At 47.3% G+C, this 14,660-nt stretch overlaps 1 protein-coding gene across 1 annotated transcript in view; it reads right to left on the bottom strand.

The window, feature by feature from the left end:
• Positions 1–2,726: 2,726 nt before the first annotated feature.
• The window catches only part of LOC119396301 (protein still life, isoform SIF type 1), a 263,129-nt gene continuing 251,195 nt past the window's right edge, over positions 2,727–14,660 (bottom strand). The window contains exons 26-29 of the mRNA XM_049417036.1: positions 13,529–13,647; positions 12,615–12,791; positions 11,822–12,009; positions 2,727–10,776 (exon numbers count right to left, since the gene is read on the bottom strand). Of these exons, the coding sequence (XP_049272993.1) occupies positions 10,038–10,776; positions 11,822–12,009; positions 12,615–12,791; positions 13,529–13,647 (1,223 nt within the window). The 3' untranslated portion in view covers positions 2,727–10,037. The remainder of the gene's footprint in view (positions 10,777–11,821; positions 12,010–12,614; positions 12,792–13,528; positions 13,648–14,660) is intronic.

The following is a 14,660-nucleotide window of genomic DNA, read 5'->3' as shown; positions in this document are numbered from 1 at the left end:
AGGGTATAGGCTTGCCTTTTTTGCGCGGAATTCACCCACAGCCAATTTTAAGGAAATTTGACGAAACACTCTGAGACCGAAGAATACTAGATTTCCAAAGGCTATATGCTCACCTTTTTTGCGCGGAATTCACCCACAGCCAATCTTAATGAAATTTACGAAACATTCTGAGACCGCAGAATACCAGATTTCCAAAGGGTATATAGGCTCACCTTTTTTGCGCGGAATTCACCCACAGCCAATTTTAATGAAATTTGACGAAACATTCTGAGACCGCAGAATACCAGATTTCCAAAGCCTATATGCTCACCTTTTTTGCGCGGAATTCACCCACAGCCAATCTTAATGAAATTTGCGAAACATTCTGAGACCGCAGAATACCAGATTTCCAAAGGGTATATAGGCTTACCTTTTTTGCGCGGAATTCACCCACAGCCAATCTTAATGAAATTTACGAAACATTCTGAGACCGCAGAATACCAGATTTCCAAAGGGTATATAGGCTTACCTTTTTTGCGCGGAATTCACCCACAGCCAATCTTAATGAAATTTACGAAACATTCTGAGACCGCAGAATACCAGATTTCCAAAGGGTATATAGGCTTACCTTTTTTGCGCGGAATTCACCCACAGCCAATTTTAATGAAATTTGACGAAACATTATCAGACCGCAGAATACCAGATTTACAAAGGTTATAGGCTTACCTTTTTTTGCGCGGAATTCACCCACAGCCAATTTTAATGAAATTTGACGAAACATTCCGAGACCGAAGGATACTAGATTTCGAAAGGCTATAGGCTTGCCTTTTTGCCAGTAATTCCCCCACAGCGAATTTTAATGAAATTTGACGAAACATATCGAGATAAAAAATGCTAGATTTGCAAAGCTATGGGCTTACCTTTTTGTCAGAAATTCACACACAACCAGTTTTATTAAAATGCCACGAAACGTTCTGAGACGCAGCCCACAAGGAAGCACGGAGCAGCGTCATATAGACAAGGCAGAGAAAAAAAAAGAAGGATAGTAACTGTTCTGGTCGGGCTATTAATACAACTGTCTGGTCTGATTCCGCAATTGCACAGTAATTGTAGTCCTTCTTTGATATGTTTTCTTTTTCTTCTTTCCTTCCCAGCGCGCACCTCGTACACATCATGCTTGCTTTGCCACGCTGACGCTACAGCGACGATGACAACACGAGTGATAATTGAAAGTTTATTGGCAAAAAATTGGCCGCGTATCTGCGTGCTCCGCTGCAAATGCCGTGTAAAGACGATAGAGGAGGCGCCGCGGCTACGCTGCGTGAGATATGGACGCCATCTGACAATACGTCGGGAAACATGAGCTTGTGCAGAGGGTTTCCTTCCTCTGTGGCAGAGGGCGTTCGTCGGCGAGCATACGCATAGCATGGGATTTTCAGCGCAGCCGCAGCCACAGCTTAAGAAACTAGGGTCTTTAGAATTAAGTATCTATGTATTTTCTATTAAAGGAACACACCACCTAATACTTACCTAGTGATGTTGCGCCTCAGATATGCGTAATATTTACTTTTTGATCGGCAACGTTCAGAAGTATGAGCAGCCGTACCAGTTCAAGATGGGTGGGCGGTAAGCAGGTGGTTCAACTTTGGCCTGGTGGCTGAATCAGGTGACAGACAGATAAACAGAAAGACCCCACCCTTTCCTTTTCCCCCTCCCCCCCCCCCTTTCTTTGCTTTATTTTCCCCCATCACCTTAAGAAGTAAGATGCTTAGTTAATATGTTGTTGTATAGTTGCTTGGTACTCCATTCTGTATAAGATTGCGTCTAGCGTTTGTGTAAGTTACATCGACGCAATTTATAAGTATTTAGTTTATAAAGGTCTCATGCACTTGCGTATACATGTTCAATAAACTTTCCTTTGTGACCAAAATTTCTGCGTTTAAGTTCCCCAAGAAAGACTATCGTCTTTAAAAAGAGCATATCAGCTCGAAGGACCACGCTTTAAATAACCGGTTGAATAAACCGTGAGACAGAAGCGTTGACTGCTGGGCCACTTGGTGCATCATTGTGAAATCGTTGAGCGAAACAATATCCTGTACAGAAAGAAACTCTGTGGAGAGGGCTTACAACCGAGTTTTGAGTGAGTGTCTATTCCGTTCACGTTTTTTGTGTGCTGTATTTTGTTTCACTCAACGATTCCACACAGTGCGACAGTTATTTCAGGTGATAAATTATTTGCGTTCCCGCCCCAACTCGGGCGTGGCTTCCGGTAGCTGCTGTTAGGATGTCCCTCGTGGATCTCCCGGCGGCTTAAATTCCTCAGGACCTTTCAATAAAGTTCTTGAATGAATGATCTGACGGACCCGACCGACCGACCGACCGACTGCTTTGTGCAATGATATACTGAGGGCTGTTCTGCCCATTCATCACGTGCCTTATGTATAAAGAGAGCTTCTGTGATTCCACGTGCTGTCTTGTCTTCAAACTGCGCCATCCGCCACGGTATTCTAGTGGTTATGGTGCTCGACTACTGACCCCAAGGTCGCCGGATCGAATCCCGGCCGCGGCGGCATTCCTACAGTCCGGGCCTTCGGTTACTTTGGTCATCCGCTCTATACTCACTGGAGGAGAGTCCTCTGCACCCGTGCTGGTCCGAGCTGTGTATACACTGTCAATGTAGGTTGCGACTTGACCCATATCTACGAAGGTGTTGGATCAACACGAAATAACGGACACTGAGCGAGTGGTCAGCGTGGTTAATATTTCCCTTTTATTTCACTCATTGTCAAAAAAGAAATCACCCTAAAAGTGTTTTAGAGACAGTATACCGGTGGTACCACGCGGTTGCCGCGTATCAATTTGTGGTATCTGCGACGAGCGGTGAGCCACCCACGTGTTTGTTGTCCTCGCAATCCACGCCACTCGTGAACACCAACTCAACACATCAACACAAGCGCGTAATATATCTAGAGAAAGAAGGGAAAAAAAATGGGCTGCGCTCCGAGGAATAGAAGCACACAGGTCACGCACGTTGCACGAAGCCGAGGAACAGTCCTCCAAACCGGCGTGAACTCCGACGGTGAACCCAGGGTCATGTACTTCTAATAGAAATGCAAGCTGCAGTGAAAACGGCTCGCTGGTTCCTGTCGACCCCATCGTACACGCGCTTTCGTACAAAGTTATTATACAATCGAATTCGTTTCAAGCCATATTCTCAGCCACCGAATGTTGACTCCCGCGGATCGCACTTACAACACTGCGCGGCTGTTGATGCAGCTTATGTGTGAACGGATGACGCGGTCTTACTTGATGATATTCTCGATAATTTTGGATCAAGTATTTCACATAAAAAAGAAAAAGAACAAACAAACAAGAACGTTGCATCGTATCGTAAGGACAGCATACGCAGGCTGTCACGGAACAGATACGCGTTGTTGTGTATCTCAATTTTCTTTCTTCACACATTTGTACCGCTGTCAAAATCACGTGTCGGACTAGTAAACGCAGAGTCGTAATCCCGTACCTGCCTCAGCCCTTTGTCGCTCCGCAAAAGAACGAAGCATGGTCGCTATAAGCGGAGTAAACTATTTCATTCGTAAACGCTCACGCTGCTGAGTAAATAACCAGTATCTAAAACCATGTAGTAAGCTTGCCTATATATAGTTATAACGTTCGAATAAACACTGCTCAACTAAGCACGCTACGTACACTTCTCGGTAAAATATCTCCAAGATAACGAGAAAGAAAAAAAAAAGAGAAAGATTCTTCGAAGCGGCCGTGTGGTCCGATTCTTTTGGCTCCATTTGATCCGGCTATCTGCTGTCAAAAAACCCTGTTAGGCGAGCTTCCCTGCTCGATTGGAGCGCTCGCTAAGTGCGACGCAGAATGCTGCTTTTTCTGCCGTGCGGACAACAGGCCTTGAGGCACCGTTGTTCGTCGATTAAGTAGCGAAAGAAACCCCCAAGCTACGCACGCCTTCAGGCTACACAGCGTTGGCACGTTATGTCTTCTCTCCTCAAAGTTGGTTCCACCTCGGTGCATCACTGCCCCCAGCGAGAGCGCCTAAAAACTATTCTATCTAGATATACACTCCAGCCGGAGACCTTTTACTCCCGCATTTTTGTCTGCACGGCAAGACGAGATCACTTTCTAACTCTTCTTACGGAGTGGCTACTTATCCAACGCTGACTCCCGTTTTAGTAAGTTCATACCCTAAAACCCCCTCTCTGTCGGCGTGCAATAACTCCTTAAAAAGGGAGTAAAAACACTAAAAGAGCCGTTACATCACCGTAAGGGTGCTGTCGAAATACCCTTTGTTCTTAGAGTGCATAGCGTGCTTTTACGCCCTCTATTAAAGTCGCGCCGAAATAGCAAAAAGAAAAAGTAAGAAACGATTTGCTAAGAACACAGCAACACAATCGGACAACAATGCCGCTCGGCTAAAAAAAAAAGAAGAAAAAAAAGCGGATACATCGCCGAAGCAACAAACGCCAATCAGTTATATATTTGTATTGTTCTATATGCAGTAAGAAAAAGCGTCTTGGAGGGGTACGGGAATCCACACTAAACGGCGTAAGCGTAAAAAGATTAACCTGTACAGGAATCAGTTAAAGTACATATATACACGTAAATGTCACCTTTAGAGCGAATACCGCTGCACTCTACGAATCAACATTTCTCGGAGTAAAGCGTACGTTCCACTCCTCTTTTACTCCGTCGCGCTTGTTTTGCTTAAATTCGGGCGCCACATAGGAGCTCCGAGAAACCCATTGCACCCACGTTACGTATCGGCCCACTCCGCGCACAAACCAAGAGCGGGGGATGTGAGAAACGGTACGTTTTTCTCTACATGGATAGCAAAGCAATGATGCAATAAATAAGGGGTAGATGTAACTGTAGACGGCGACAAGCAACAGAGAACGCATCGCAACAAGCAACGTACTAATAAATAATGCTCAATATTTCACGTCGACAAACTCAAAGTAATGTACAGTGTTTGACCATGCTCTTTTTTTTTTCTCATCTCATTACGCGCAATTCCTAGAGACCACGAGTGCGAAGCTGCACAGGCTGAAGTATTGTCTTACCTAATACCCCTCGAGACCGGGTATACAGACCACGACGAAAACAAGTGGAACACTTCACCTTAAAAGAGAGATGCCATCCTGCACGTGAATATAATGACCACGTGACCGAGTAAAAGGAGAAGTGGGTTGATCTTTGTTGCTCGCGCTGATAACGACTTAGCGAAAAAAATAAAATAATATAAACGAAAAATTGTATACAGTACGTCTTCGAACTCGCTCGTAACACAAACACACACACACATTCGTCGGCCACATGCACACGCAAGCAACACGCAGTCACGCAGTCAAATATGCTTCTTCGCACGTTTAAGTGTACAATATAAGTGAAGAGCTATACGTTTTTTTTTCTCCTGCCCACTACCAGAAAAGAAATAAAGATAAGAATAAAACAAGAAATAGAGATAGAGATACAAAGAAAAAAACGACACTACACGTATGAGCCGCCACCGACGACTCACATTCTAAAAGAAGCTCATGGTTTTTTTTTCACCTCGCGGCACCAACAACACCAACTCCGAAACTATCATTCCTGTACAGGACACCCCCCAGTCACTTTGAAAATACTCCCCTCACCTTCCAGGGTGTCAATATACTCCCCCGAAACACCGTTGCTAATGTCGCGGCCAACTCTACGGGAGAGCACCGCAACTCCAGCTGCTTTGCCTCCCCCAAAATACGGCTAGTTTGTAGAGGCCGTCTAAAAGAGTTTCTATCGCAATAAATACATCGAATGAAGTGAGCTTCTCGAACATGTTAGCTGCCGCCCGTTCCTACACTCGGCCTAGATCTCACCTCCGCTAGATATTTCGTGATTTGTATTATAATATACATAATTATATATTATAGTCTCTCGGGCAACGTGTCTGCGTGGCGTGTTATTTGTGTGTACATCGTGTGTTTATTTAGACCTGCATTTTTTTTTCTCCCGAGCCTCTCAGGCCGACTTTTGTTTTTCGGATGGGCTGTACTTTATTCCTACAAGGCTAAAACATCTACGAGCAACAACACATCAGACAGAGTACTTTGGCGAAAGAAATGACGAGTCAACGTGGCACGAAGAACAAATGCTCTTTGGGTAGGGTTAGCTTGAAGTGACGTCCACTATTGGCATAGTCACACACCTCTAAGGGGCAAACAATCGAAGCGAAAACACAAAGCGAAGAGGAAACAACACTGACGTTTTCATTTATACACAGCACCAAATGCAATATATCGAAGACTAGCGGAAAGATTCATGCCATTTTGAAGACATCGTAGCACAGGTCTAGAAGTACACACTTTTTTCTTTTAAATACACTCTGGATCTATGGAATAAAAAGTTTTACCATAGCATTTAATGTTTTTTTTTCTATCTCTCCTGCGCCTCGGGTGTCCTCCGTATGACGTGCCGAGACCGTTTTTGCGTCGAAACGAGTGTCAAGACAAGGGAACGATGTACCATGAGAAGATGTGATGACATTCATGCATTTCATATAGTGATGAGAGTTCACCGGCCACGCCGCTATTATGTATTTCATTCATGGATGCGTGTGTGTTTGTGTTTGTGTGTCGTCGGGGGAAAACATCGTCTTAAAAACGGCTTGAGCATGGTTCCGACACAACTCGCATTATTTATACACACCTCCGGCAAATCCCTTTTTTTTTTGTTTTGCATTTGTGTCGACTCCAGTTCATTATTGTACAAACATCGTCTCCAAAACACCCACACTCCAACTTGCAGTACGCATAAAATGGGTTTGGGGAGAGAGAGGTGAGGGACAAAGAGATGGGCAGGGAAGTCTGTATACTGCGTGGTAAGTAAGAATGAATAAAACCACAAACGATGCGGATAACGGGATTGGTATATGAGCGTTATCCACCGCACCATGTGACTAGTAACGTGAACACACTAGCGAAAACAAATGCCTTCCGTTGTGGTTTGTTGTTGAGTTAATGTCGGTCAATTCTTCGACTGCCGTTGGGTAAAAGCTCGAGCAGGGAGCTTTTTAATGGCGGCAGGTGACTTCGCCACCACTCGTTGCTTCGGGTGGCGTTAGGCGCTTGCGTCACGGGAGCGCCTTGATGGCTTTTGAGGGTTAAGGAGGAGGGTAGCGATGCAAAAAAGCTCTGCAGGTCTACGCCGCCACATGCATCGTGCAGCTTCCTTCAAAGGCAACCTTGCCTCCCTAGCTTGTGCAGGGGGACAGTCCAGTTTCATCGCCCTTCGGTCCAAGGCAAAAAGAGGCAATTCGCAGACTCGTTTTGTTTTTCATCTTCAACCGCTGCACGCTACAACATTGGGACCACACATACAAATACAGGCGTTCCACATTGCGAGCGATGATGGGGGTCCCCCCATATATGGGCCTTGCAGTTGATATGCTCCATTTGTGTGTGTGTGTGTTTTTATTCTGCAGTCGGATGTGCATGCTTTCCTAACCTTCGGTTCTACTCGTAACCGAAGATCGCCAGTGAAATGAACGTATGGATAGAAACAGCACAATGGTTGTTTCGAGTGTGTTCAGCAGACCTGATGTCGAACCATCGCCAATGGCGCAGCCATTATAGATGAGTCGCTCGTCCCCGTAACACCCACGATACGACGTTACCCCCGATGAGGCGTAAAGACTAGAATTCGACATATTCACACGGTGAAGAGTTACAAATACGACTGGCCCTTGCATTCAAGCCATCGCCCAACTGAACACCACGTAGTTTGCACACAGTTTCGCGACCACCCAAAAGGACTAGAGGAGGAGAGACGGAGAGAAAGGGCAAAGGAACCTCATGGGCATCGGGGTTGCAAGAAACTAAACGCGGAACAGAGCATGCGGGGTTCCCGGCTTCGAAGATCGAAAAATCCTTCCGAAGGGATGCTCTCCTGTCCTGCGGTTTGAACAGGCCCCGGTAGTATGAGCGGGTCATAGTGATCGGACAGGGTGCGGCGAACTTTTTAAAATGGAGACACATGGAATATACAAGGAGGGTCTATTTGGAAGCTGTCCTGGTCCCCTCTTGTACATGTTTGCACGAAAGCCGCAGTCGCCGGTCATACAGTTACGCATTTCACAAAAGCGAATAAGAAACAAGAAGACAGCAAGACTATCGGGACGGGAAACCATTGTTAACGGAACCACAACAACGAGACTGAAGATACACTCAAAGTGTGCATCCCCATCAGAAGCGTCGCCAACGGAGGACCCTGCCGAAGCATTGAAGTCCGTACCAGTGGTATTGGGGATAAAGAATTGATGCCTGCAGAAAAACCAATGACTCGCCCTAAACGCATTACCACTGAAAACGTCTACGCATGCAGTGTCGTCAAATTTACGGAGGCCTCCAACTCTGGCACGCAATATGCCCCAGAACGAGACAGAATTTCAGCTTTTTTTTTTTTTTTTTTGCATCACTAAGAGCCCGCGTGTCCCCTGCAGTCGAGATACAGGCCAATAACGTAAAAACAAACCCCGAAGATTCTTTTTTTTTTTTTTCGTCCGAAGACGTGGCAGTGATCCCCGATCTTTTATACTCCCTTCTAACATGGCACAGCATCGCGAGAAACCATGTATGGTACTTTTTATACTCCATTTCATCGGCAGAGCATCGCGAGCAGCCGTAATGATACCTTTTATACTGCATTTCGGTAGCAGAGCATCGCTGGCGACCATGTATGATACCTCTTATACTCCCTTCCGCCATCGCGATCGACCGTGTATGATACCTTTTATACTCCCTTTCGCGAGCAATCGTATATGAGACAGTGGAGAGACAGCGACACCCTCAGCCACTCATACGCACCCATATCCTCCTACTCCTCCCATATGAAAAAGCCGTTTGGCATCACAGAAATGCGACTCATTCATACACATCACGCACAATATCACCCCTTTGAACTCGCGTTTGAATCGTGCCCTGCTGCTTTCACGGTGGCTCCGTTATCGAAGATGGCTTCCGCGGGAAACTTAAGTCCGCATACTTATGTGACCCCCGAAATCAAACGAACAAAAAAAGCAAAACTGATACAGCGGCAACGTTTCTTTCTCGTGAGCGAGCGCCTGGAGACACGTCGAGCTTTAGCGTGAATGCAAGTTCCTGCGTCTTATTAAAGGCTTATAGCGAATCCTGCCTGCTTGAACGGCGTCCTGCGCAATCGAGGCCGAGCAATTGAAAAACAAACCCTGCTATGGTTGCTACTGTATCGGACATTTCGATGTTCTTTTTTCTTTAACACATTTAGAAGGGATGTTAAGTACAAGTATGTACAAGGGGAAAGAGTTTGAGATGACGTCTGCGAGAACGCACATTGCTGTGACCGCACAACGAACCTCATTGGCTGAACGACCTGACGCCAACTGTGTGCAGAGACGCAAGCAAACGAGGATGGATGAAGAACAAAAGTGGGCGTGGCGAGGACAGACCGAGTGAGAAAAGAGAGAAAAGCACACTTGATGCGTTGACACGGACCCTTCTTGAAGAGGATAAATGTTGCAACAACGTAACGCCAGCAGAGCGCATAGACGTGCGCGAGCAGCTTTGCATTGAGCTGCTTGTGCAGCATCGTTCTTTGCAGTGTATATTCGCAGCGTGCCGTTCATACAGTGCAGTTTTGCTGTTGCTGCTGCTGCTTTGCAGTTTTGCTCTTGCGGGGTGTACGAAAGCGTTTGTGTTTCTTTCTTCCCTCGCCCCCGATGTAAAAGTCAGGTACTCTGATCCGGGAAAAAGAGAGGAGACGCGCCTTTCGTCCACAAGTATAGCGCCGGGCAACGGCGCGTGAGAGATCAACCGCAGGGAATCAGCTTATTGGCGCCTCGGGGGTCCCCAGCCACACTAGGCCCACGTGCGAGTGGTGAGAAGTTGAGCTTTGAGCGCCGGTTTTTTTCTTTTCCCTACGATAATAGCTTGCGTGTATGTACAAAAAGCCACCCTCCCCCATTCCCCGGCTCAGGAGCCACAGGCCCGGCGGCGGTGGGCGGCGCTAGACTTTGGCACCAGTCAGCACTCGGACTGCTTGGAAGATGAAGGGGTCTGCTGTTGCTGCTGCTGGCTTGATCGCTGCTGGTAGACGGCGGCGCCGCCGTAGTCTTCGTACACAAAGAACTGTTCTTTCACGTCGGGCCTGTTCAGTCCCGACGGCCCCGCGCGGTCTGCCGACGAGGCCCTGGGCTTCCACACCGGCGAGCCGGCCTGCTCAGCCGCCGGCGGCTGGTACGAGCTGGGCGGCTGGCTCGACTGGATCAGCCGCGCCGTGGCGCCCGACGACGACAAGGAGGACGCGCTGCTCAGGCTCGTGGGCGCCTTGGGCTCGGAGCGGTCCGAGCGGTCCGAGCGCTCGGAGTCCTCCTCGGAGGCGGCGGCCGCCAGCTCGCGCGCCGACGCGCTCATGCCGTTCATCGAGTCGGCCACGGTGCGGCTGCGCGTGCCCCGGAAGCTGCTGGGTCCCGGCAGCCGCGGGTCCGGCACGTTGTCGTACGTCTCGATGGCGTCGCCCGCAGAGTGGCGCTGCGACGACTTGTTGCGCTTCTTGCCGCTCAGCGTGCGCGACATGGACGACGTGGAGGGACCCGCGGACGCCGCCGACGCGGCGCTCGAGCCCTCGTTGCCGCCCAGCCGGCGCAGGGTGCCGGGCTTCTCGCGCACGGCCGGCTTGGTCGCCGGCACCGTCATGTTGCGCACCGACTCCCGGATGATCTGCCGGATGGTGCGCAGGAAGGCGTTCCGGAACTCGCTCGTGCTGCGCGAAAGGAGGAGTCACGGTCAACATCGGGAGTCGTCGGCGGCCATATGTTAGACGAGGAGCAAGGCCTATATTTATGTACCTGTAGTGCATAAATATGCCGGCTACGTTCCACGCCTCATATGCTCCTAATCATGGCGTGTGATTCAGTAAAGTTAAATGAAGGTATTGTTGAAAATCGTACGTTTAACAAAATGATGTTGAAACTGAAATCTATATCGACGCAGAGACGACATTCGCATGTCTGTTTTAATAACCTGTAGCTTAGCTGAACGGCCTACACTCTTGTGATATTCGTGCGACAGCGCCGATGCATTTAAAGATGCCATTACACCTGTGGTGTCATGCGTCAAGGTGAATTACTTTTATTATTCCGGGTTTGCTCATTTACTTGCTTATTTTATGCGTGGTAGAGTATAGCTCTTCACTTATAATTTGATAAAGCCAGAAGCAGCACGACAATGAAGTCTCAGAGACAAGACGGCAAAGGTCGAGCTCTCACGGTTGAGTTGCAGCTGTACCGTATGTTCATAACATTTACTGTTGTGAATTCCCGCTCATACCATTACACGTCCGACTTATAGTCCAACGAACCTTACTTCAAACCAATGGACTCGTCGAATTTTAACTCCAGACTTGAAACGCTACCTGCAAAGCCGAAGTAACCGCGCATGAAAGGAATCGGCAGCAAGTTCCTCAATCAATCAATTATTAAGTCTTTGTTTCAGCTTGTACATAAAAAGTGAGAACGGCGAGAAAAAAGCAGCGAATTTTACACCGCTTGACGCGTCCTTACATGTCAGCAGAATCCTTACATGTCAGCAGAAAGCACAAAGCAGAAAACAACCACTAAACAGAAAGTTTGTACAAGTCTCTATGCACATACAAATAGATAAAATTGACAAAAAAGACATACGTATCGCAATCGGCAACAGTACTGTAAGTGGTTGTAAAACAATAACACAGATTGATACAATATATGAAAACATGAAAAGAGTTGATATTGGGGTAGCATAGATTGCTGAATAATGCAGTGCCCTACCTGTTCGACAGCTGGTACACTTTCTCCGACCGACGCTGGATTTGCGATTTTAGGTGCACCAGCTCCCAGAGATAGTGCGAGTCCGCGTCCTTTTGGCTGCTGGCTCGAACCTGGACCTCGGTTACGGGGATTAGCACCTGGTACCGGATTATCTCCACCTCGGCTGAGTTGTTCTTGCTTGACCCTCCCTGCAAACCAACAACGAAGTACGCTTATCACATACATTCAAGGCAAAAATGGAGTAAATGGGCTATGGAGGTTAGTACCTTCGGGGAGTAACTGACCAACCAAAATCATTCGTCCTTTCAGGGAGTGTACTGCGAAGGGATGAACTCCAACGACTACTCCGACGAATAGTGAATAACTGTCGCTCTTTTTCGATGTTCTTTAAGGAAGGAAGAGTTCCTCATCCCGATGTTCTTGAAGCGAGCAATTAATTAAGCACCGGAGCCATTTATACGAGCATTAAAAAAATGGGCAGATCCCACGCATTGTGGGAATCAATTACATGCGAAGCAGTCAGCGAGCAGCAGCCAACGCCGGATATTTTTTCTTTGAGTCAAGTGTTACGAGGTGGCAATAAAAAACAAAACAAAACAGGCAATAAAAGAAAAAGTTGAATACGCTATACTTAACTGTCCAGCAATTCAAATATATGATATTTGAAAGATAAAAGCTCAAGGGGGGACACGCCTTGCAAAAGGTGCCCCCCCCCCCCCCCAGCCGCCAGCCTGAACGCAACCCCGTGATTTAGGCCAGTGCTAGTACGACACTCAAGCGAGAGCACACTGACCATGAGTTTCTTTTTCTGCCTGATGCGCTCCTTGCAGAGGAAGACCACGGCCGTCTTGAACACAAAGCACATGGCATGCAACTCCAGTCCCTTCTTGATCTTGCCCAAGAACTCGGAGATGTTGAGCCACTCCACGCCGCCATAGTACAACAGCTCACCAGGGCTCAAGTCCACATGCTGGCAGTAGAACAACATGTAAACAACGGGAAAGTGGGAAGATATGTGCAGAAATCCTGTAATGTCCTGGTTTGTTAAAGATACTGCCTTGCGTACAAGCCCAGCATTCATTCACTGACTTAGGAACTGTCGCATTAGAGTTAAACACACCATCACGTTGCATTAGAACGATACAACGATAGCACATGCATGTACGCATATATAATGCAGCAGTCTTTCTTGCCTTACATTATTCGCTATTACATTTCGATAGTCCGGCGAACCTAACCACTACTGCAGGCCGTTTGCCGACGGCCTACAGCGTAACAAGAGGTCCACCATACCTGGAAAGTGTGACCCGTTTGTTACATCTATGATGTAGCAAATTTCGACCGAATGCGTTACATATATGCGGCGAGCTATTGATTATGCCACTTTCACTTTACTCTTTATGCGGATGTGTATAAGTACATAACAAGTCCAATTAGTGAAACACACAGCGCGAAAATATGACGGGGACACAGAAAGGAAACACACAGCGCTGTGTCTCCGTCGTATTTTCGCCCTGTGTGTTTCACTATGCTACACCAACATGCCCAAGTTCGCTCTATATTGTAAAGTCGAATTAGTCTAATTTGACCAGTACATCTTGACTGTCTTTGACGTTTGAAGTTGTAGCATTATCCGTAACAGCTTGCTTTTGGCGCGCGTCTGCGGAAGGGGTTGTGATTCACAAACAGGTTGGAAGCCACATTCACCTGCTTCGAGGATTTGACGTGCTGCCGGTACAAGTGATCGAAGATGGCTCCGTATTCCTCGTGGATCCTCTGCATCTCGTTTATGTGTTCGGCCACTCTTTCCATTCCCTTGAGGGCCTCTGCGAGTAGACAACGATAGCCGTTAACTTTATCGCCGCTGGTTAATGGGAATTAACGACTCCTCCAGCTACACTACAACTTGTCTGCAATACGAGATGAAACAAATGCGTCGATTTGGCGATAGATCGACGTGCTGCGCGTGACAACCTTTAATGCGTAAAAAAAAGAAAGCAGTCAGTGGAGATTTACCGGTTCATGACATATAAGTGCGTTACCACTACGTCAAGCATGCAGTTCTCTAACTTCAGTTACGTTATTTAACCCCCCCCCCTTTTTCACCTCGCGCTTTCGTCACGTGACTTCCGAATCATCCCTAACTGCCGTTATAACACTTTCTGACTTCCACACTACATAGCACGGACTTTACGCCTCAATTACAAGATGTCCAGAGAGCCTGTGACGTCGCTGAGAGTCCCCATCTCCCGCTTCCGTTATAGGCGGAGCCACCGACTTGATTGGGGAACCTCCGGCTCACCTCAATAATTTTCCTCGGGACTTTTCAATAACAGGTCTTGTCACTGTCACTGTTCCACACTACTTCCTGGCAACCAACACCGATCTAAATTTCCACCAATCTCCGCTATGAAGTAGAGATGAGTGCTAATTTTCCTTTCGATTCCCACTTCAGGTCTTAACTCCACTTTCGTTTGCGATTTCCAGCTTTAATTTCACTTCGGCTTTCTACTTCCCATTTTAGCCACCTATGGTTGACCGCTTTGGGTCATAGTTGACTCACTTCGTGTCTGTCCTTTACCTACTTCCGGTCTCCACTGCCAATGAGGATCTGGATAAATCCATATAATTATGCTTAATTACCATTTATTTAACACGCACATCATTTACACCACCTCTACACCTCAACCTCGGACCGGCTTCACCACGATCACACACATTTCCCCCCCGTGACACTTTTAAAGATAGCACATACAAAAAATCACGCCATTTCCCGCTAAAGGGGACCATGAGGTGATGCGAAGCAGGGTTTGGCATGTCGAGCCCGCGTTTCAGAGGG

The sequence above is a fragment of the Rhipicephalus sanguineus genome, chromosome 6 (assembly GCF_013339695.2).
Source record: "Rhipicephalus sanguineus isolate Rsan-2018 chromosome 6, BIME_Rsan_1.4, whole genome shotgun sequence".
Lineage (NCBI taxonomy): Eukaryota > Metazoa > Arthropoda > Arachnida > Ixodida > Ixodidae > Rhipicephalus > Rhipicephalus sanguineus.
The sequence above is the reverse complement of the archived record's forward strand: the minus strand, read 5'-3'. Positions and strand labels throughout refer to the sequence as shown.